At 43.6% G+C, this 21,042-nt stretch overlaps 2 protein-coding genes across 2 annotated transcripts in view; one reads left to right on the plus strand and one right to left on the minus strand.

Annotated features, from left to right (window-relative positions):
* Window positions 1–1,248, minus strand: part of CAGE1 (cancer antigen 1) — a 38,720-nt gene extending 37,472 nt beyond the window's left edge. Inside the window, exons 1-2 of the mRNA XM_052647442.1 lie at window positions 1,213–1,248; window positions 909–1,179 (exon numbers count right to left, since the gene is read on the minus strand). Coding sequence (XP_052503402.1) covers window positions 909–1,179; window positions 1,213–1,248 — 307 coding nt within the window. The remainder of the gene's footprint in view (window positions 1–908; window positions 1,180–1,212) is intronic.
* RIOK1 (RIO kinase 1) lies at window positions 1,158–20,644 on the plus strand. Its single transcript, XM_052648981.1, has 17 exons — window positions 1,158–1,317; window positions 3,965–4,169; window positions 4,925–5,015; window positions 5,877–5,946; window positions 7,311–7,353; window positions 9,092–9,184; window positions 10,379–10,491; window positions 10,599–10,679; window positions 11,873–11,959; window positions 12,358–12,495; window positions 12,900–13,003; window positions 13,217–13,323; window positions 13,576–13,641; window positions 14,869–14,988; window positions 17,070–17,123; window positions 18,345–18,497; window positions 19,520–20,644. Exons 1-17 carry the CDS (start codon window positions 1,247–1,249, stop codon window positions 19,628–19,630), a joined length of 1,707 nt encoding a protein of 568 aa, XP_052504941.1. The 5' UTR covers window positions 1,158–1,246; the 3' UTR covers window positions 19,631–20,644.
* The last annotated feature ends 398 nt before the right edge of the window (window positions 20,645–21,042 follow it).

Consider the following 21,042-nt stretch of genomic DNA (forward strand, 5'->3'; position numbering starts at 1 on the left):
AAATAATTCATTGAGGTTTAATTTTTTCAAATCTGTCATCATTTGGTAAAGTATAAAAAAGCCAGTGAGCCAAGCAGCCTAGTCGGGATTGGTGAAAGATCCGACTTTATACTCACTTTTTCTACTGTGTTCCAAATACATAAATGCTGTGTGGGCTGCGGTGGAGGCGGACTAAAGCATCCTTTCGTTCTCCAAGAACAAAAAACTACTAGGCCCTTATTTCTTCAAAATTTTGTCTGCGAACCCAGAACCTCCAGTTATAACTTTTACAACTCTGTTCCTATGGCATGATCCACAAATTCTCCTTTTTTTTTTTTCTTTTAGTCAGGCTTACTTTTTTCATCTTTCATTCTGTCCTCCCCCGACTTCTGCCACACATAACAAAAAAACTTATTTAAGTGATTGGATAGATATTCCAGAAATACTTCTAAGCTGTTTTAGGACAGGAATGAAAAGAGGTGTCACTGGGGTTATTGGCAAAAATCCTCAAGTTTAATTTTCAGTCAAAGTTTAACTTCTGAAAAGCACTCATCTTACTTCCACCTCACAACATCGCAACAGACTTTTTAGGTCGCAAAAGTGTGCTCACTTTCAGGGTCCATAGAGTCTCGGATCCGAAATAAGGATTTCGGGCTTCCTCCCTGCGTACTGGGCTCTACCGCGGGGGAGAACGCTTTCAATCTTTTTCTTCAACGCCTGGCCGCCGGGGTGCGGACACGCTGGAACGCCCCTGTGTGACGTCCGCCCGGCCGCGGCTGCCGAGTTCCGGCCCTCGGACCTTCCGACGTCTCCTCAGACGTGCCCGCGGGCCCGGCGAAGGACGCCTCCAGGTCTCCATTCGCACAGTTAAGGGCTTACACGGCGTGAGCCCTCAGGGCCAGCAGCCCAGGCCAAGCTGACACACGTGCCTCCACGGGAGGAGACAAAGCGGCAAGCCGACTCGGAGAGCTCCGGGAAGGACCCGCGGGGACCGACCACAGCAGCACAGCCACACACCCGACGGCTTCCGCGGAAGGTCAATCTCCAGGGCTCAGCCCCCGCGCGAGGCGGGACTTCCGGCGGGAACACAGCTTCCGTTCGGGGGCGGGACTTCCCGTCGGGGCGGACGTAGGTCCGGGCGTTTGGCGTGTGATACCCGCACGTGGGGTGCGCGTAGGGCGCGGCGTTCACAGAACGGTTCTGAGGCGGGCGTTAGCGCAGAGGCCGTTGGACCGGCTGGCGGAACCGTCCCTGTGCTGCTCCCGCCATGGACTACCGGCGGTTGCTGATGAGTCGGGTGGTCCCCGGGCAGTTTGACGACGCGGACTCCTCGGACAGGTGGGCAGCCGGAGTGCGCCGCCGCCGCCGCGGTCCCCTGGGGGCGTTGACCCTTGTTTGCGGTTGAGAGGGAGACCAGTCATAAGCATCTTCCTTGGGCATCTTTTCCCAGCCGTTTGGGGCTTTCTCCATCCCAACCGGGCCTTTCGATCCAGGTGACGGCAGTTAGTTCGCGGCTCCCGGGTTGTCCCCATCCCTGAGGGGTTAGAGTTGGGGAGAGCGACAGGGAAGCAGGTGTTTGAGCTTTTGACTACCTAGCTTTAGCTTGTAGCATTCCAGAAATGTTTAAGCACCTACTGTGTGCCAGTTCTGTCCTCGGCGGTGAAGACGGTGATGAACAAGACAAACTAAGCCCCTTCTACTTGGGAAGGAGGCGGAGACATAACTACATGGAGATTTTTTTTTTCTTTTAACCAGATGACATATACTATGCAAACAGTTGATAGAACTAAGCAGTGACTTAACGGTCAGGGAACGTGAAGTCCAGATGGGAAGGACGAAAAGGAGCCAACCTCTGGACGCAGAGGGGACAGCAGGTGTGGTCCCTCCTGGCTGTGGAAGGAGGAGCTAGAGGTCACTGTGCCCAGAGCACAGTGGAGGTAATTGAAGAGATCGGCTGGTGCGGAAGTGAGGAGCCAGAGCCTAAGAGCGAGGAATGGAAAGGATCTGAGAGATTCTTCTTGATGCTGTAGAAAGCCACACTCTGAGCAGGGCAGTGACATCACCCAGCCTGTGATTGAAAGGAATCATTCTGCTATGGAGGAGATGGTTTTGGAGGGCAGGAGTGGACACGGTTTAAAAGGACTAAGAAAATTCAGTTCATAGATCATGGGCGCTAGACCGGGATGTTCTGGAAGTAGAAGGACAGGTTTCTAACCATAGAATAGATGTGAAGTGGGAGTCAAAAGAAATTGGGGATAACTTCTACTTTGAAAGCAAAATGAAACATAGTGTTCATTTTGGAATTACGAGAAAATGGTTTTTATATTCTTAGTAAGGATTTACTGTGTGCAGACGGTATTGCTTTATTTTTCAGTAAATACAGGTTGATCGCTTTCTGTGTGACAGATCTTATGTCATTTGATCTTGATACATTGGTAAATGCTCCCCTGGGTGACAGAGGTTGCATTCTAGCAGGGGCAACCTATTGAGTAACTGGACAAATTATTTGTATGAGTTTTGGGTAAGTAGTACAGAGGAGAAGAACCGGCCAGCCTTCCCTGAGCAAAGTTAATTACTGGAAGGGTATGTAGGATTTAGCCAGAGAAACGAGGAAGGCATTGCAGGTCAGTGTTTTCAGGTGAGCGTGCAGCGGTCCCTAGGGACTAAGTCAAGTGGGAGGAAGAAACAGAGCCCGTGGGACTGGTGAACAGTCATGAGTGTGCACTGGACACTGTGAAGATGTAAACCAGTGGGTTTTGCCGACTCCAGGAACTTGGGAGACATTGTCACAGCTTGGGGTGGTTGTGTACTCATGGCATCTGGAAAGTTCGGGCCAGAAATGCTACTGCACAGGACCACCACCCACAGCAAGGGATTGGCCAGCTGAGGTGGGGACGCCGTGGTACAAGTGACAGTATAGCTTTAACATGCCACTTGAGGTTGTTGGCAGTCTGAAGGATCAATTGATGGATTATGGTTATGAAATTCTAATAAACAGCAGGGGGTTAATGATTATTTGTTCTCTTCCCAGCCATATCCATGGAGATTTGGAGCCCTCTAAGCCGTGGCTAATTAATGAGTCAGGATTGCTCATCTGAATTTACTTAAATTCCTCTCTGCCTGTGTTGAAATGCGTATCATTGTGTTTTTTACGTGATCTCTATACTTGCTCTCCACCTGATGCCTCAAAACTGGTAGTACTGCCTCTTGGGAATCTGACCTGCAGACATGTTGTGTTGGTGTGCACAGTGGTTTGTTAAAATTGAACACACCAGTTAAGTGGGAGATTTTCCACAGAAGTGCAGAGTTCTGGCTTCTCTTGAGAAACTAAGAAGATTCAGTAACGCTGGTCTGAATTTTCACATGGCAAAAACAGACCCTGTTAGTTGTGATCCCTTACTCTGGGCCAGTTCTCTGGGTTTGACAATCCCCGCTTCTCCCATTTAGTTATACCTGGCCCTCTTCTCCCATTTGTGCTGCTGCTCGTCACCATCCTTCCTTTCAGGAGCAAGGGTGATTTGAAGTTCTTTGTGTAACACAAGTCTTGATAAAGCTTTTTTTCATTGTAGAGTGATAATTGAGTTCAAGGTAAGGCTTGAAATAAAGCTTTAGACTTATTCCCAAGTTTTGTCAGACAGCCTCCCCTGTGTGCTCTTAGAGCAGCTTTGTGAGTGGTTTTCCTGGAGTTCAGGTCTGCTGTGCTGATCAGAGCTAATTCATTCAGCAGAGAAATAACAAAGGCAGGAGCAGATTTAATAACCTGATGAATACGACTTCTTTAGTCGGACCTGGAGAATCACCCAACAGCTGAAATAGAACTCAGAAACAGGACAACTTGGTATTAAGTTTGAATTTATTGGGCGATACATGTTGTAACTGAACCTTTTTGATGTATCTGTATAGATTCGTCTACTCTCTCTTAAATAAATACATATGTAAGTCCAATTAAGAATGTGTAAACAGGCTAAAACATTGTTATTTCTAGTGAAAACATTGACTTGAATGCCGTCAAAGAGGAAGGTGATGTCGTATTTGAAGACCTTCAGAGTAACGCCAATGAGAAGATGGGTGAGAGTGAGCCGGAAGAGGAGGAGGACGGGGATTATGACGATGACGATGACTGGGCCTGGGGCGATGGAGTCGGAAAGCTCACCCGGTGTTTCGCTTCAGGTGGAGGGAGTAACCCTCAGGTATTTTATACACAGTCCTGTACGTCTTTGTGTTGTTTGCTTATGTCCTCTTGAGTTGTTTTCTGTTGTGGTAAAAGTCACATAATATAAAGCATACCGTGTCTTCACCACAGCTAACTGCACAGTTCAGTGTTCAGCGGTGCTGCGCACTCTCACCAGGATCCGGCTCCCGAATTGTTCACTTTGCTAAACTGAACCTGTGTCCCCATTAGGCGCTAAGTGTCTCTTGTCTGTTCATAAGTGAAAACAAAGCACCTCTACATACTTAATGTGTTTTCTTTATTTACTCGTTAAGCTGCGCTTTTCTCTGTTTTGTTACTATTTGCAGTAAGCTGCATATTTGTGTCTTCTCCCAGGCAGTTTTTTTAAGGCTCTTAATCTTATGATGATTTAAATAATTTTTAAATGTACTGATTATGGAACGAATCCACATCATTATCAGCAATATGGAAATGATGAAGAATGAAAGTCTGTGTAGCCTAGGACTGCAGAGTAACATAGCCTGCAGATCTTTCAGTAAATTCCAGAGCCACAAAAAGTCCTTTTAAAAAAGAAGACGTCTCTGAATGTCTAGCATATTTCAAGTGCATTTTTAAAACCCTCTTGGGCAAATGTAATTGATCCTTCCCTTCCCTTAGGGTACTCCCCTAAGTATTGATGCTTTAATAATTAACTATGAACCAAGGGAAGATGGGATGAAATTTAGGCTTGTATGTATATCTAGAGCTTTCATCTCTGGAACTCATTTCTTCTAGGCCAATAGACAGACTCCCAGCTTCAATGCCGCCAAAATGTCTACTCCAGCAGACAAAGTTTTACGGAAATTTGAGAATAAAATTAATCTAGGTGAGTTTTTAAGATACAGTTCCTCTCACTAAGTAATGAGAAAACTCTTCAAAGACAACAAAAAGTGTTATAAAATTTTATTAGATCAGTCAATGGATATATTCAGTGTTATAGGGTAAATAATAAAGCTTAAAGGAAATTAAAATTTAGTAATTAAAAACATGACTTCAAGAAAAGACTCTAGCTTACACTTTTTTAGTCCTGTGTTCTCTCCTATTATGGAAATACAAAGGTACAGATACTCATTCAAGTTATCATCGGTTTTGTATTAGATTTTGTAGTAGGGTTATCGTGTAGTAGTAGAATGGTGAAAACACTTGAATATAATCAAGTGTTGGCTATTATCAACTATTGAATGTAATCACATTTTGTTTGACTTTCGGTGTGACATTTCATGACCCATCGAATCCAGGGAATCACAGTGTGAATTTGAAGCCTCTTGGGAAACACGGAGTCTTCTTTCTCTCATAGACGAAGGCTGTTAGGAGCCTGGTATGACAGCTCTCACATCTGATCATCCCTAGCGCAGACCTGTAATTGGAAGTGAAACTGACATTTTTAGAATTATAATATTTATGATAGTTGTACAAAATATTAAATGTCTGAAAGAGCAGATAGAATATTGTTTAGGGATTTCTGAATCTAGATTTCTCTGGCTGAGAAATGACACCTGTCATGATGAAAGTGATCATCTTTGTTAGTAAGTGCTTACCCTTAAAAACACAAAACACTTTTCATTACTAAAGTACATAACTACGTGTAATAAAATATTTAGAAAGTAGAGAAGGGAAAGGGGAAAAGTATCCTGTTTAGAAACTTTGTCTTATATGTTGTTTATGTTGTGGATTTTTTTTTTTTTAGATAAGCTAAATGTTACTGATTCTGTAATAAACAAAGTCACTGAAAAGTCTCGACAAAAGGAAGCAGATATGTAAGTAATATATCAAGTATATACAATAAAGTAAATAAAACGTGACTGATATGAACTAATTGTAGACAGATAGTAGCATCTCTGTCGTAATTCTTTTACAAAGGATGTTCCTTTTTATACCTAAACCAATTCTTAAGTTTAAGTGAGGATATCCTGTGCCTTTCTAACTTGAAAATATTAGATGAGTTTTCTTAAGAAATCTGTGCTAAAACTATAATCGTGTAAAATTCATGAAAGTGCTCTCAGGGTAACAGTGCTTGTAGATTTCAGTTTAAACTAAAATGTTAGAGTATAAAAAAATGTCCCCTTTTTAGAGCTTATTAAGGATTGGTCCCTTCCATGAAGTATTTTTTTTAAATGGAAAATGAAAGTTAGTTGCTCAGTTGTGTCCGACTCTTTGCAATCCCACAGACTGGACATGCCCAGCTCCTCTGTCCATGGGATTCTCTGGGCAAGAATACTGAAGTGGGTTGCCATTTCCTCCTCCAGGGGATCTTCCCTACCCAGGGATTAAACCCGGGTCTCCTGCATTGCAGGCAGATTCTTTACCAACTGAGCCACTGGGGTAGCCTTAAAAATGTAAGAGCAGATTTAAAACGAAATAGTTTAACTAAAAACAGTTTCCATTTACATTTCTATTCTCAAAAACAAATGTTTAAGATTTGGCTCACCTCCTGTTGCTAATAACTCTAAAGCATTAACAATATGTTACAGAAAACAACACTAAGATCATAAAAATAGCAGTGTTAGAACTGAACTTAAAATTAAAACCCACTTTTCTTCTGGTTTATTATTACACGTAAGGGATACCAGCCTTTTGAGAAACAGCGCATCTTATTTCACTAAACTGCCTGTTTGGATCTTTCATTGGTTTAAGTTAGTCTGTGAATTGAGTCACATAGTATGTGAGCCAGAGTAATCAGAGTCTGTGTTTTTATGCAGTAGCTGTGTTGAAATGATTAAAGCTTCTTTCTTTGTAGAAAAGGACTCTGAAGAGAAAGCCTTATAAATTACTTTAATTCTGTACTGAGAAAATCATTAACGGTTTAAGAAACAGTACTTACAGACTTGTTCTCTTTCCAGCATAGTTTGTTTTACCCCACTACTCTTATTTAATCCTTCTGAAATATGGACGAAAGTTTTTTTTTCTTACTGCAGATACGCTCCCTTTGCCCTAGGGAACGGAACGGCTTGTTAAAGGCAGTGAAGTTTCACACAATGGTGAAACTACAACGAGGTTATGAAATGCGTTATTAAAGAACTACCTGCTTAGGAATATCATGGAATAATGTACATTTAGAATCTTTTGATTTTGGCTCCTCTGAATTTTGAATGTCACCTTTACTTTTTTGGTTTTGTCTTAGGTATCGCATCAAAGATAAGGCGGACAGAGCAACGGTAGAACAGGTATGGTGTAAATGAATGTGTTGCGCACTCTTCAAAGTAGTACTTCTGTCTTTGAATCATAATTTGCTTTGATCCTCCTTGCTTCATGCTAATGTCACCTAGAATTGCTTTTGTGTAAAATTGCTCCTCCTCATAGTTTTGAGTTTAGAGATCTACATTTTGCTTTATTTCTGAAAGCACTTTAAATAGATAAATTAGAATCATGCCCTGCAGAATGGCCCATGAAGCCACCCAGCAATGCTTTCATCTTCTTGGGGGAAGCAGAACTGCCTGTAAGACCAGGAATCTTTTCTTTTGTCTTAAACAAGGTCTGCGGAAATTTTGTGAGCCTTCCCAGGAGATGAGTCAGGTATCTACCACAGTGTGGGTGTGGGTGTGTGGGTGTGTAGCTGTGTGTGTAGAGAAAAGGAGAGAGACAGTAATGCCTTCAGATATTCAATTAGAATCCCTTACTTGGTTTAGAAGTTAGACTTGTTTTATTCTTTATGCAGGAATGCAGGGGGAAACCCAACTTTCCCCACCACGTGTCAAAGGTTGTGATTGGATATTGGAATTGACCCAGGTATCTGATGGGAAGAGAGTGATGAAACAGGTCAGACCATCACTTCTGCCCCCTGCCAGCCTCCCTACCCGTCCCATACACATAGCACAGACACATTTGGAATAGTGGTATTCCAGAGCATTCCACGTATTGAACTGAAGCCCTGTTGACCTACAGTTCCATGTTAGTTCTGGGTGTGCAGCAGGGACTCAGTCAGACATGAATCTTCAGATTCTCTTCTAAGTTACTGAACAGGCATAACAGCCTTTAAATTCATTGCCTTCTGTTTGTTAAAGCGAATCTGAGGTTGCATTTTACTTGAGACTGACTGCTCTGACCTTGAAGGAGATAAGCCTTTACCCGATTTACCCACCTCTAGCAGGGGTTGGCCAGCTCTGTACAGAGCTAAATGATAAACACTTCTGGCACTGTGGGTCACAGTTCTCTCTCTTTTTTTTTTTTTTGACTGCACCATGCCACTTGAAGGATCTTAGTGCCCTGACCAGAGATTGAACCCAGGTCTTCTGTAGTGGAGAGTCCTAACTGCTGGACTTCCAGAGATTTCCCAACTTTTTTTTAACATTTCAGTATGTAGAATCCATTTTCAGCTTGCAGGCTGTAGAGAAACCAGGCTGTGGCCAATTTGACTCATGAGCTGCAGAGTGCTGGTGGTCGCTTGGAGCTTTGTGTCCAGGGCAGCCGCTGGGCTGGCTTGTCGTGTGCTGGCATTGCACAGCACACCAGGCTTTGAAGACTGTGTGTGAGAAACAGGATAAGGCTCTCTCTGATAACTTCTTTCTTTGCCACTTGTTAAAACAATAGTGTTTTAGATATACCGGGTTAAATAAAATAGAGGTTAATTTCACCTGTTTTCATGATGGCTGAAAAATACAAAGTTACCTCTGGTTTGATTGTATTTCTGGTAGCTGTCATGGGTCTGAAGTCAGTTTCTGCTTCCCTTGGACCTATTGGCCTTTGATTTCCCCGAACCTGCTGGTTTCTTGCCTCCCTGGCTCCTTTGGGTCTCATCTCACATTTTACTCACTGTGGATGAGTGATTGAAACCATGCCATCGCGACTGTCTCTTCGCCGAGCAGATGGCACAGTGCGCTTAGCTCCAGGTTCGCGTCTAATGCTTCTGTGAGAGATCCTTGGTCCACTGTGTCTGATGTTCTGCTTTATCGCATTTCTTGTTAGGTGTTGGACCCCAGAACACGAATGATCCTGTTCAAGATGCTGACGAGGGGAGTCATAGCAGAGATCAATGGCTGCATCAGCACCGGAAAAGAGGTGAGCCAGTCTTTGGATGTCTGAATGTCTCCATGCTCGCTTGCTTACTTCAGATTCCAAGGTGAAACTGAAGTGAAAGTGGCAGTTGCTCAGCCGCATCCTACTCGTTGCACCTCCATGGACTGTGCCCGCCAGGCTCCTCTGCCCGTGGGATTCTCCGGGGAAGAACACTGGAGTGGGTTGCCCTTCCCTTCTCCAGGGGATCTTCCCATCCCAGGAATCAAACCCTGGTCTCCTGCATTACAGGCAGATTCTTTACCATGTGAGCCACCAGGGAAGCCCCCCCAAAAGTGAAACTCAGGCAAACTTAGTAAATAAACTGTGCCAAATCGGGATAGTTGAATCAGTGCCATTTCTTAAAAACGGCTGGGTTATGGCCGGGAGGAGCTGTGCACAGAAGTGTGCCTCCCCAGTGCTGTCAGCCCATCCCGGCGTGCCCAGCGCCGGTTCAGGTGGTCAGACAGTTGTGCTGGGGGCAGGGGTGGGGGTCTAGTCTCTGCGAGTCAGCACATGTCTTTCTCAGTATGGCTGTGGGGAAAGACAGGCATGTTACTTTTCAGTTAGCAACTTATTCTGTGAGAAGCAGTTCTCAGTGAAACTCACTTTACAAATCATGAGATATGAGAATGTCTTCAGATATTTTCCACATACTTGAAATATAAAAATGTTTGAAACTACTCGTGTGTGTATATATATATATATATATATATATATATATATATGTATGTAGGTATTCATTTAATTCGAAGACTTGTTTTTGAATTATTTTTTATTGAAGTGTAGTTGATTTGCCATGTTGTGTTAGTTTCAGGTGTACATCTCAGTGATTCAGACATATATATATCTAGTGGGTCCTTGTTGGTTATCCTTTTTATATATAATAGCGTGTATCTGTTAATCCCAGCCTCCTAATTAATCCTTCCCCTCACCTTTCCCCTTTGGTAACCGTAAGTTTGTTTTCTTTGTCTATCTAACATATATTTAAATTGTTCTTTACTATATATGTAAGTAGGAGATATGGTTACTATACCTTTTAGTATTATGTTGTATATTTTAATTCACACATTCAAAAGAGGATGGTATTCTTTATGCATATTATTTCAGTTTACTGGACTTTTTAACTTTCAAGGATGGAGTCAAATAGATTGCAAAAGCAAAACATACTTAATTTCTTTTGTTTTTGACTTAAAATAGGCTAATGTATATCATGCTCGCACAGCAAATGGAGAGAGCAGAGCAATCAAAATTTACAAAACTTCAATTCTGGTGTTCAAAGACCGGGATAAGTATGTCAGTGGGGAATTCAGGTAAGCTCAGATTTTTTTTTTCCCCAAGTGGCTTAACTTCTATATCCTAAAAAGTAAAAACTAGAATAATGGAATGATTGAAATAACAAGTATTTTTCTCATTCAAGATTTCGCCATGGCTACTGTAAAGGCAACCCCAGAAAAATGGTGAAAACGTGGGCAGAGAAGGAAATGAGGAACTTAATCAGGTGACTGTCTGGGGTGGGGGGTATGTGTGCGCGTGCGTGCAGCAGGTGACTTGTGGGGGGTGGTGTCTGTGTGTTCCGTGTCTGGCTGTCAGCCCCGGCGCTTCACTCCCAGCAGACCTGCTGTGATTCTGCCAGGGCCAGGGACTCTCAGGGCACGTCCAGTCCCTTAGATGTGCAGAGGTAAACAGAGGAAATGTTTCTGAGCAAATAAGAACCACCTTCTCTCCCTGTCGTACAAACCCATCGCGGAAGAATTCTGCCATGATTCATGTTTACTAGGCAAGGCTGGGTCATGTGAAAAGCCTTGGGAGCCACGTGAGGTTTCGAGTTTACTGTGAGGGTGATAAAGAGCCTGCAGGATTTGAAGCAGGCAGGTGACACGAGCAGTTTGGGAGGATGATGTGTCATTTTGTGCAGGTGCTGGCCTGTGAGGCAGTTTTGTTAGGCCCTGAACTCTCGATCGTAGTTTCCTCTTCTTCAGTCCAACTCTGGACACATTTGTATATTCTTTGCCTTGGCACCTTTGTATCAAGTAAAGGCATCTTTAGGCTTCCTCATTTGAAGTTTTAAATACACTTCAAATAATGAAGGTCTTCTTTCTCTCCTTCAAATATTTTTTAACATTTTATTTGCTATATCTAGGTGTCATACACTGGATATTTTTGTACTATTAAGTAAAATCCGGGAGATAGTGAAGGACAAGGAAGCCTGACATGCTGCAGTCCATGATGTCCCAAAGAGTCGGACACGACTTAGCAACTGAAAGACAACCGTGTCTGCTTGTTTGAAAGTCGTTTTGAAATCTTATGCTCAATTAGCGACTCGCCATGAGTCCACTATTTTTATTAATCGTTCACACTGATCAACTCAAAAGAGAATCGCAAACATACCTTCTGTGTTGTCTTCATAGTTTTAACACCTCTGGCTTTGAACGGAGTGTTCGAGGCTGTGGGACCTAGTTCAGTTGCCAGTGCTTTGCCATTCTTGGTGATGTGTCACAGTGCCACTGACAGTACTTGGCACCTTAGAGGTTAGGGAATGAAGTGATAGCTCAAGAGGCTGGGGTGCCATTTGCTCATAGCCTGTCCGTCCCGCACTGCGAGGAAGTGCACTGCCCGTTGTTTCGGAGTAGAGGCTTTAGAGCGTTGGTTTCAGCTTCTCATTTGTCCTTTTCTCCTGCTTTCGTATCACAGGCTAAACACAGCAGAGGTTCCGTGCCCAGAACCCATCCTGCTGCGAAGTCACGTTCTTGTCATGGGTTTCATCGGCAAAGACGACATGTGAGTGCCTGGGAGAGCTAGTAATTACATGCCCAGCATTGTATTTTTAAGTGCTATGAATCATCCAATATATGAATATTTCCCGTTTAAATAGTTTGTTTTGTCTTGGAATATTTTTTAATAAGTCTTTCCCACTCTATTAGTACATAGGGTTTTTAATTTGTTTAACCTTTTTAAGTCTCAAAATGCTTCAGAGCAACAGAGCTCACCTTGTTTTTCAGGAATGTCTTATGCTGGCAGAACACCTGTTTGTGGACAGCTCTTTAGAGCCGTATCTCGAGAGAGAACTAAACTGATCAGTGAGGAAGCACAGAAGAGAAGAGGGCGTAGCAGTGTAGCAGGAAGCAAGAGAAACTTGAGTCTGCTTGTCTGAGTTGTTCACCTTATTTTTGTTCAAGGCCAGCGCCGCTCTTGAAAAACGTCCAGTTATCAGAGTCCAAGGCTCGGGAGTTGTACATGCAAGTGATCGAGTACATGAGGAGAATGTACCAGGACGCCAGGCTGGTGCACGCGGACCTCAGTGAATTCAACATGCTGTGAGTGGGTGACCCACGTGACCCTCCACGAGTCCCGTCAGATCCTTTAGGGAAATGAACTAAATCCCAATCCAAGAAGTCATCTAAATTCTCAGTTTGCAGGTTGGCTTCCACAGGGTCACAGGGTAGGACGTGTTTGGTGGCCTCAGGCATAGGATTGAGTGCTCTGATCGCTGGTGGGGTTAAAAGGACTTTGGAAATTTTCTCAGTTTTCATCTCTTGTTAGTCACAGTGGCTCTTCTCCTTATCCACTTTGGTCACATTATTAGTGTCTTCTGTTGCTCTTAAAATAGAAAGTTTTAAACAAGATGCAGGCAAGCAGCGGTGTGTCCTAGGCCCCTGTGCCTGGCCCCCGGGGCAGTGTGGTGGCAGCGTGGCTCAGCCCTGTGCCCTGGCCCACGCAGGTACCATGGCGGAGGTGTGCACATCATCGATGTTTCTCAGTCCGTGGAGCACGACCACCCTCATGCCTTAGAGTTCTTGAGAAAGGACTGCGCCAACGTCAATGGTGAGTGGAGACTGGGCTTCTCCCCAGCTTGTTTGCACCTGTAGCTCCATGCTCCACTAAGCTGTTGATAGAGAACCGTGGCACTGAATCGTTTGACTCAGTGATACTGACACCCTTGGCTCAGTGATGGTGAATTTTATCTCTTTGTCTGTGAAGAGATTGGAATAGCAACCTTCTCCCTCGCAGAGCCCTCACAAGCATCTTCTCTGGCAGATTTCTTTCTGAAGCGTGGCGTTGCTGTGATGACTGTGCGGGAGCTCTTTGAATTTGTCACGGATCCATCAATTACATTTGAGAACATGGATGCGTATCTCTCAAAGGTGAGGTGGGGCCGAGACTGGGAGGAACAGGAAGCAGTGGTAGTGGTGGCATTTCTGTGTCACTTCTGAGGACTCGGGGTTTAGCATCATTTCTGTTCATCATGACAGCTTCCAGAGACCTTTTCCTTCTGATTTCACAGATGAGGGGTCAAACTGTAGTAAAACACCAGTGGTAAAGCCAGGTTTCTGGGTAATGGATGTATGTTCTGTGGGTTGAATGTGAAGGAAGGTGATTTTTGTTTTCTTTCCAAGGCCATGGAAATAGCATCTCAAAGGACCAAGGAAGAAAGGTCCAGCCAAGATCATGTGGATGAAGAGGTAAGATTGATTATCTGTTACAGCCTTGGAAACACTTGTGTCTTGAGGTCTTTTTTTTCATATATTGCTGGGGCATGATCTTGGTTTTATTAGATATGCAGCATTTTAAATGATAATGATGTTTCCTTGAGATGTAACATGTTACATGATTAAATTGACCCAAGTTGTGTAGCTTATATCCCATTATATCCTTCCATTCCTGGCCTGTTTGCTCCTAGTCCTGCATGGAGAATATTTTTACAGAACCCACTGGAGGATGTGATTCAAGAAGGAAAAGCCAATTTTAGTTTGCTAAGGTGAATTTTTTTTAAACTTCTTATTTTGTATTAGGGCATGGTCAATTAACAAACAGTGCTGTAATAGTTTCAGGTGAGCAGCGAAGGACTCAGCCACACATATACACATATCCATTCTCCCCCAGACTCCCGTCCCATCCAGGCTGCCACATTGAGCAGAGATCCCTGTGCTATACAGGAGGTCCTTGTTGGTGACCCCGTTTTAAATACAGCAGTGTGTGTGTGTCCATCCCAAACTCCCTAATTATCCCTTCCCCCCATCCTTCCCCCCAGTAACCATAAGTTTGTTCTCAGACCATAAGTCTGCAAGTGTGTTTCTGTTGTTAATGTGAATTTTTAAGTGATCTAAATGTTGATTGCCATAATGTTGTAGATTTTATATATTTATGTTTGGTAAAAAGGAAGACTTTTTGTAAGATGTTGGGAGTCAGTATGTTTTTTGTGAAAGTGATCCATCAGAGGCTTTTTAAAAAAAATAATTCTCAGAGCTCTTGGTGTGATGGGTGAGTATAGCGCAGCCCGTACTTCCAGCTGTAGCGCAGGGCAGACAATGTTCCCACGGAAGACCTCTTCTTCTGTCATTCGTAGCCAGGCAGCACTTGCTCACAGCAGCTCCTTTCTCTCCCACTCAGAAATGCCACTTTCTGGAATACAGAAGGGAAAGAAGTGTTACTCCAAGGGTAACCATTTATTATTCCGTGTTTTATCATTAGTCACAATCTCCTGTGGCCCAGCTCACAGCACGGGCCGCAGCAAGTGTGCAGACAGCCTGGCTGAGACTGCGCACAGGGTGTGTGGCGGTGGTGATGACCTGCTCTGTGACTGAGGGTGCCAGCAGGCTCAGTGCGCGTGACTGAGGGCACGGGCAGGCTCAGTGCGCATGGGGAGCTGTGACTCAGTCTCCATTTCACTGTTCTTCTGCGTCTGTTAGGTGTTCAAGCGAGCTTACATTCCTAGAACCTTGACTGAAGTGAAAAACTACGAGAGGGATATGGATATAATGATGAAACTGAAGGAAGAGGACATGGCCATGAACGCCCAGCAGGACAACGTGAGTAGCTTGGTTTGTCTTCAGCAAGTTCACCAGGGAAGCCGTGGTCTTGAGTGTTGCCTTTGAACTAGTAAGACAGCTCATTCCCTTCGCATAGCACGCCCTTTGTGTACGTTGCTTGTGGAGGACATCAATCCACTGGTCTTTACAAAAGGAAACGAGTGGGGCCAGCAGGCTGTAATCACAGGAAAGGAAGCTGTGTATGGAAGCCCAGGCTCTAAACGGTTGCCGTGCTAGATCTATCAACAGGGGCCAGGGTCCAGCCCCCGCAGGATCCAGGGCAACCTGAAGGAAAAACAGCATTGGCGGATGATTTAGAGAGAGAGATAAGGAAAGAATATTATAGATGAGAAAATAGAGGAGAGAAAGAGGCTGATATTCTTTGGTTTACATAGAAAGCCAATAAAACTTTGAGACAAGTTTGCCCTGTTCACGGAGGCCACAGGTGCCTTCCCGGTCTCCCGAGGGAGTGACGACGCAGAACGTCTTCTTGTTCAGGTCTTAGAAACCCGGGCAGATAAGTGAATGCAGGGAGCCTCTATGCTCCAAGGGATCAGCCTGAAAAAGTAAGAGAGAAAAAAAGAGAAAAAAGAAAAACACGGGGTGACCAAGCTTCTTCAAGTGAAGCCCATTGTTTTTATTTTTAAAAGGGTCTTTTATACTTTTACTTGTACATAGAGGGAAATGAAAGATGCAAAGTCATACAGAGTCAGCCCAAACATTACGTCTGTTTTGTCTTTATCGAAACCAGGATTTTTTCTGCAAACCTTTCCCATAAATAATATTGTGTACATTATCTTCTGGCCTTGGAGGCCTATGAACATTTTATGACCCTCTTTTGATAAAGGCTTCTCCATCAGAAACTTATTTTCCCTTGAAATGTTTTTTCTTATATTTCTAATCTACGTCAGCCTCAAAAAGTATTAAACAGAGTTACATTCTCATGAAGGTGCAGTGAGTTACAAGAAAGAACCAATTAGCTCAAAAGTCTGATGTGGTTAATTTCAAGGCTACACTTGTTTTTCTTACTTTCTAACTATGTTAACTAATGCACTCCCAGGTGCACAGTGGATAAGAGATACGGGAACTTAGCAACAAGCATTGGCCCAACAATGAAATCCTACATTAGCACTACTCTAATAACTTTTAACTCTTGGAAAGGCTCTATGATTTAGGCTTTCTGTGCCTCTCACAGTTGGGAGGCTGTAAATAATCACATGTGTAGCTGCAAGAGTCTGGATATATCTGCCAAGCAAGCTAAAATGCTAACAGAGGGGTTTTGATTGGAAATATTCCTCTCATGTCCAGGAGACTTATTAGCTATAGCCCTAAGTTAATTTTCTCCAGTGAAAGGTGGTCAGGGATAGCCCCCTGTTAATGTCAGAGGAGTTGGTGAAAGTCATGACATAGTAAAACAGACAGATTCTGGTTTTGGGGTAGATGTTCGAGAAAGCCTAGGGAGCCCGTTGAGTTCTGAAGCCTTGCTTAACAGTTCTCTTCCACATGACTTTTGTCATGGGTGGGATCTCCCGTGGTGGCTCCCGGCAGACAGGTTCAAGGTCTGGAAAATTTGTTTCTGCTAAAAGACCAGAGGGTAAATATTTAAGGCTTTGCAGGCCAAGAAACAAAATTGAGGCTATTGTATGGGTCATTATATAATGAGAGAAAAAATTTCCCCCAAATGTTTGATGACATTAAAAATGCTTATAATATTGAATACATAAAGCTTTTCATGACAGTGAGAAAGGAATGGAGTTATTTGGGGGAATAGAGAACGTTACACTTACCTGAGCTTCAGAGCTATGACTGCCTGTCACTGACTGGTTACAGCTGTGTGTCCATAAAAACCCCCAGGCTGCAGGTGAGTGGAGGCCCCGGCGGGGTGTGCAGACCTGCTGTGGTTATGGAGGAGAACCGCACCCATCCTAGACGCTGTGTCCCGTGAGGCACAGTTTGGACACCTTTTTATACTCAAATGAGGTATCATTCAGCCAGCAACAGTACCCTTTCTTAATATTGCAGCGTATTTCAGTGCTCAGTTTTATGCTGATTCTTTCTGTTTTTGTCTCTTTGGTTTTAAGATTCTATACCAAACTGTCACGGGACTGAAGAAAGATCTGTCGGGCGTTCAGAAGGTATGAAGAACAAGTATTCATTTACATGAAAACTCAAAAGGATATAAAATTATGTGTCAGGTATTATTAGTGTTGAAATAACAATGGTGAGCTGTTACTGGTGCAGATGCTTCCATGGTCCGTGGGCATCGTGTTCGTTCCTTTTGCCCGTGAGACTAAGCTGTGGGCACGTGTCGTTTGTTGTTTACTTTGCCCCTGAATCGGTCTGTTGTTGTAGCTGAGGCGTTGATCTTTTGTGTATCCTATCTTCGCTGGTGAAGCTGTTAACAGTAACCACGTGCTTCTAGATGTTTCTATAAGCAGCTTAAAATAGCAGCGGGGTCTGGTCTCGCCCTAGCGCGCAGTCTGCTGAGGGAGGGGCTCACGAGTCCTGCCATCTCACACTGCAGATTCCGGTAGTGATTTTTCTTACAGCAGCTTTGTTGTGTCTTAACATTTTCAAACAGCAGAGATTAATTCTAATTTAAGCAGTAATAAAGGTGGTTCTTACTTCTTTTGATGTTTTTAATGGATGTTCTTAATATGAAGGTTTGTGGTTTACATTTTGAAAGTTGACTGTCTTGTTTGTGGGAAGAATTGGACTAGGAGAATTCTTGGATTCTGCGTTTCTGGGTTTTTTTGTGGCAGGTGTGACAAGGATAGTTGCGCTTTGAATTCCAGAGCAGGAAGATTCTGTTACCACTGGCCAGGAAGCCTTTTTGTACCATCACCATGTAAAGATCTGGCTTTTTTTTTTTTTCTTCTTATGAAAACAAAGCCTTGTGCTTTAAAAAATGCTTCCTGCTGCTTTAAAAACTGCTAACCTTCAGGGAAAAAAGTGAACATGTTTTTTGTTGAAAAGATTATCTTCCCTCTTGGATTAACAAATGTTCCACTTGAAATTTAATCTGCAGGCCAATAGCTGTGAAGTTATCCAGATATGTTCACTTTTCTCTCTTGTCTGTGTTCCAAATCCCAGCTCAGCCCGTGGGATGTGCTGCAGGGGGTGGAACACTCCTGCTGTTGATCTGGGTGGCTCCCCACGTTGGGAGCATCCCCAGCCATCCTGGAATGGCTGCTTCAGGCTTCCTGCCAAGCGTGGATCCTGTTGTTTTGATGTTTCAGTACGGGATGTCATTTTCAAAGTCTGTGAGGCTGAAATCTGAATTCTGTCATTAACTCATTGAATGCCAGTAGGGAATTGGCTTGTTGAGAATAACATGGTCCTGTGATGTTTTCAAGGTCCCTGCACTCCTGGAAAGCCAGGTTCAGGAAGAGACTGGTTCTGATTCAGAAGATGCAGGGAGCTTGGAGTGCTCTGACACAGACTCTGAAGAGCAGGGGGATCACGCCGGCTCCAGGAAGCCTCCTGCCGACCTTGAAGTTGATAGAAAGGTTAGCTGAGAGCGCATGTTCCCACGTTTGTCAACACAACCACACAGTCCCTTGAGGCTGTGTGCTCAGATGTCTGGATCAGAGTAGCTGAAGTATCAATTTTTAGTTCCTGAAGTGTGAACTTTGCTTTGGTGGTAACATCATCTAGAGATTGGGCTGCTTCTAGGAGCCCTTGGGCACTGCCCAGGGAGAGGACACACTAGTTTAGTGCGTTGACTGAAAGTGGTCGTCATGCACTTGTACGAATGATGCTGGAGTGGCCCCTGTGGTGAAATACCAAAAAACCATTCCAGGGCATTTTTACAGCCCAGCTCCCCATTTTCAGAATCTCAGAAATTTCTTCCACTGCTGCCTGTAGACATAAGAGACGCTACTGATGCAATGATCCATGATGGCTGAGTAACTGTTACTCTTTATTCTTAGCCTAATCCTTTAAACCCTGGAGAGTCTGGGTTCCAAGACTTCCAAGAGACAGCTCCCTAGTACATGTTCTCTCTTTGTCTCCTGGAAATATGTATTTTTTCTCTCATTCCAACATTTATTTCTGTTGGAATACGAACCACATAAAGAAAAGAAGTCGCACACATTTATTATAATAATGTCCCCATGGGCATCTGTGTCGATGGTCTTGCAGTGTCAGAAATAAATTGTAAAGACAGTTTTCACCCCCAGTTCCACCACCAAGCCATAATCATTTTCAGTGTTTTTCTGACACTCGCTTTTTATCTTCTTACATATATTTAACAATTTAGTTGTAATAATAATGTGACTACTCAGAATGAATGAAATTTGCAGAGTTCTTGCTTTTGGTTTTTTCCAAACTTTTTTCTTAGAAAACCGCTAGTTGATTTGGCGGTGTTGGATCTTAATGGTGACACACATCCCACGGGCCATCTGGCTGGGGCGCATGAGGGACCTTCGTCCCCAACCAGGAGGGGGCCCCCCACCCGGGGCCTTGCACAGCAGATCGATAGCCACTGGACCACCAGGAAATCCTCATACTTTTTATTTTTGTTTTACAGGAAAGAAAAAAGATGGTCAAGGAAGCCCAGAGAGAGAAAAGAAAAAACAAAATTCCTAAACACGTGAAAAAAAGAAAGGAGAAGGCAGCCAAGATGAAAAGGGGCAAATAGAACCAGAACCGTATCATGTACAGTAATTTTCCATCAGTTACGTTTCACACCTGTGCACTGAGCTGCCTCTGGAGGACGGGTTATTGATTTTAACCAAATGGTTTTTACTGCAGTGTCCCTGAGGACCAGTTTTCATGTAATTATGTAAACAGCTCTGAGCTCTGTTGTCTAGGTCCATTCCCTAGCTCTGTGTAGTATTGATAGAGGATTTATTTAAGCCACTATTTTAATGAACTTTATACAATTTTATTTTTGTATATTTTTATCTTTTGCAATGTTGCTTTTAAAGCATTGTAATTATTTTAACATATTGAGCATTCCCGCCCTTTGTGTAAGTGTAACGGCACTTTGGACAAACTTAGGCAAGTTGTTTTTGCTTTGTTTGTACCAAAGACACACCTGGGATTATTGGACTATAAGGCCATAGTTTCTACGAAAGGGAGATTTACCGATACAGAGAATTCAGTTGGCTGTTGATATCATCGTTCATTGCAGCTTCATTCTATGTGTGCTGATAATTATTTATAGTGTACTTACTCTTCGTCTTTACTATTCTTCTCTGAGCTGGTACCTCCCAGTTCATAAGCTATTTCACATTCAAATATGTGTCCTATTCATTCATTCATTCATTCATCAGTAGTTGGGTGTTTTAGGTATGGGAGACACAGCAGTAAGTCAAAGGCAAGTTCCATGGATAATCCTAGTTTTCCTTAAGTTGAAGCTTGCACTGGCTTGGATCCGTGGGTTACTGAGGGACAAGCAGGGTCAGCTGCGTAAAGCAGCCAGAAGTTACTGCCTTCAGGTAGTTTGCATTTTCATAGGAAGACAGTGTATCAGCCTCATAAGTTCTATGGAAGAACTAGCACTGCTTGGGGCAGTGGAGGGATGCACGTTTAGAAGAGGCCATATTTGGGCAAATACTTGAAGGCTGTGAGTTGTGTGCCTGTCGGGAGAGAATAATGGTCCAGGCAAAGCAGACAGCAAGTGCAAAGGCCCTGAAGCAGAAGTGTGCCTGAAATGTTCCAGACACCAAAAGCCAGGGCATCGTAACCACTTGGGGGGTGGGGTTGGGTCCGGGAGATGGGACATAGTGGCTTAGATCGGGTGGTGGTAGGCGCCTGGAAGGTTTTGAGCAGAGGAATGATGTGATCTGACTTGTTTTTAAAGAATTGCAATCACTCTGACTTCCATGGAGAATTGACCAGGAGGCAAGGGGTAAGGGCCGGCTGGGTATTTATTGTGACCTGTGTGAGAGATGATGGTGGCTTGGTATAGGATGGTAGCAGTGGACATGGAGAGAAGCCTTTGGATTCTAAGTATAGGAGCTACAGAATGTGTCATGAGAAATGCTGATTTTAACTGTGGAATCAAAAGAATTTGTGTAGATGAACATAGTTTCCCCTAAACTGGAG

Source organism: Budorcas taxicolor, chromosome 11, assembly GCF_023091745.1.
Source record: "Budorcas taxicolor isolate Tak-1 chromosome 11, Takin1.1, whole genome shotgun sequence".
Lineage (NCBI taxonomy): Eukaryota > Metazoa > Chordata > Mammalia > Artiodactyla > Bovidae > Budorcas > Budorcas taxicolor.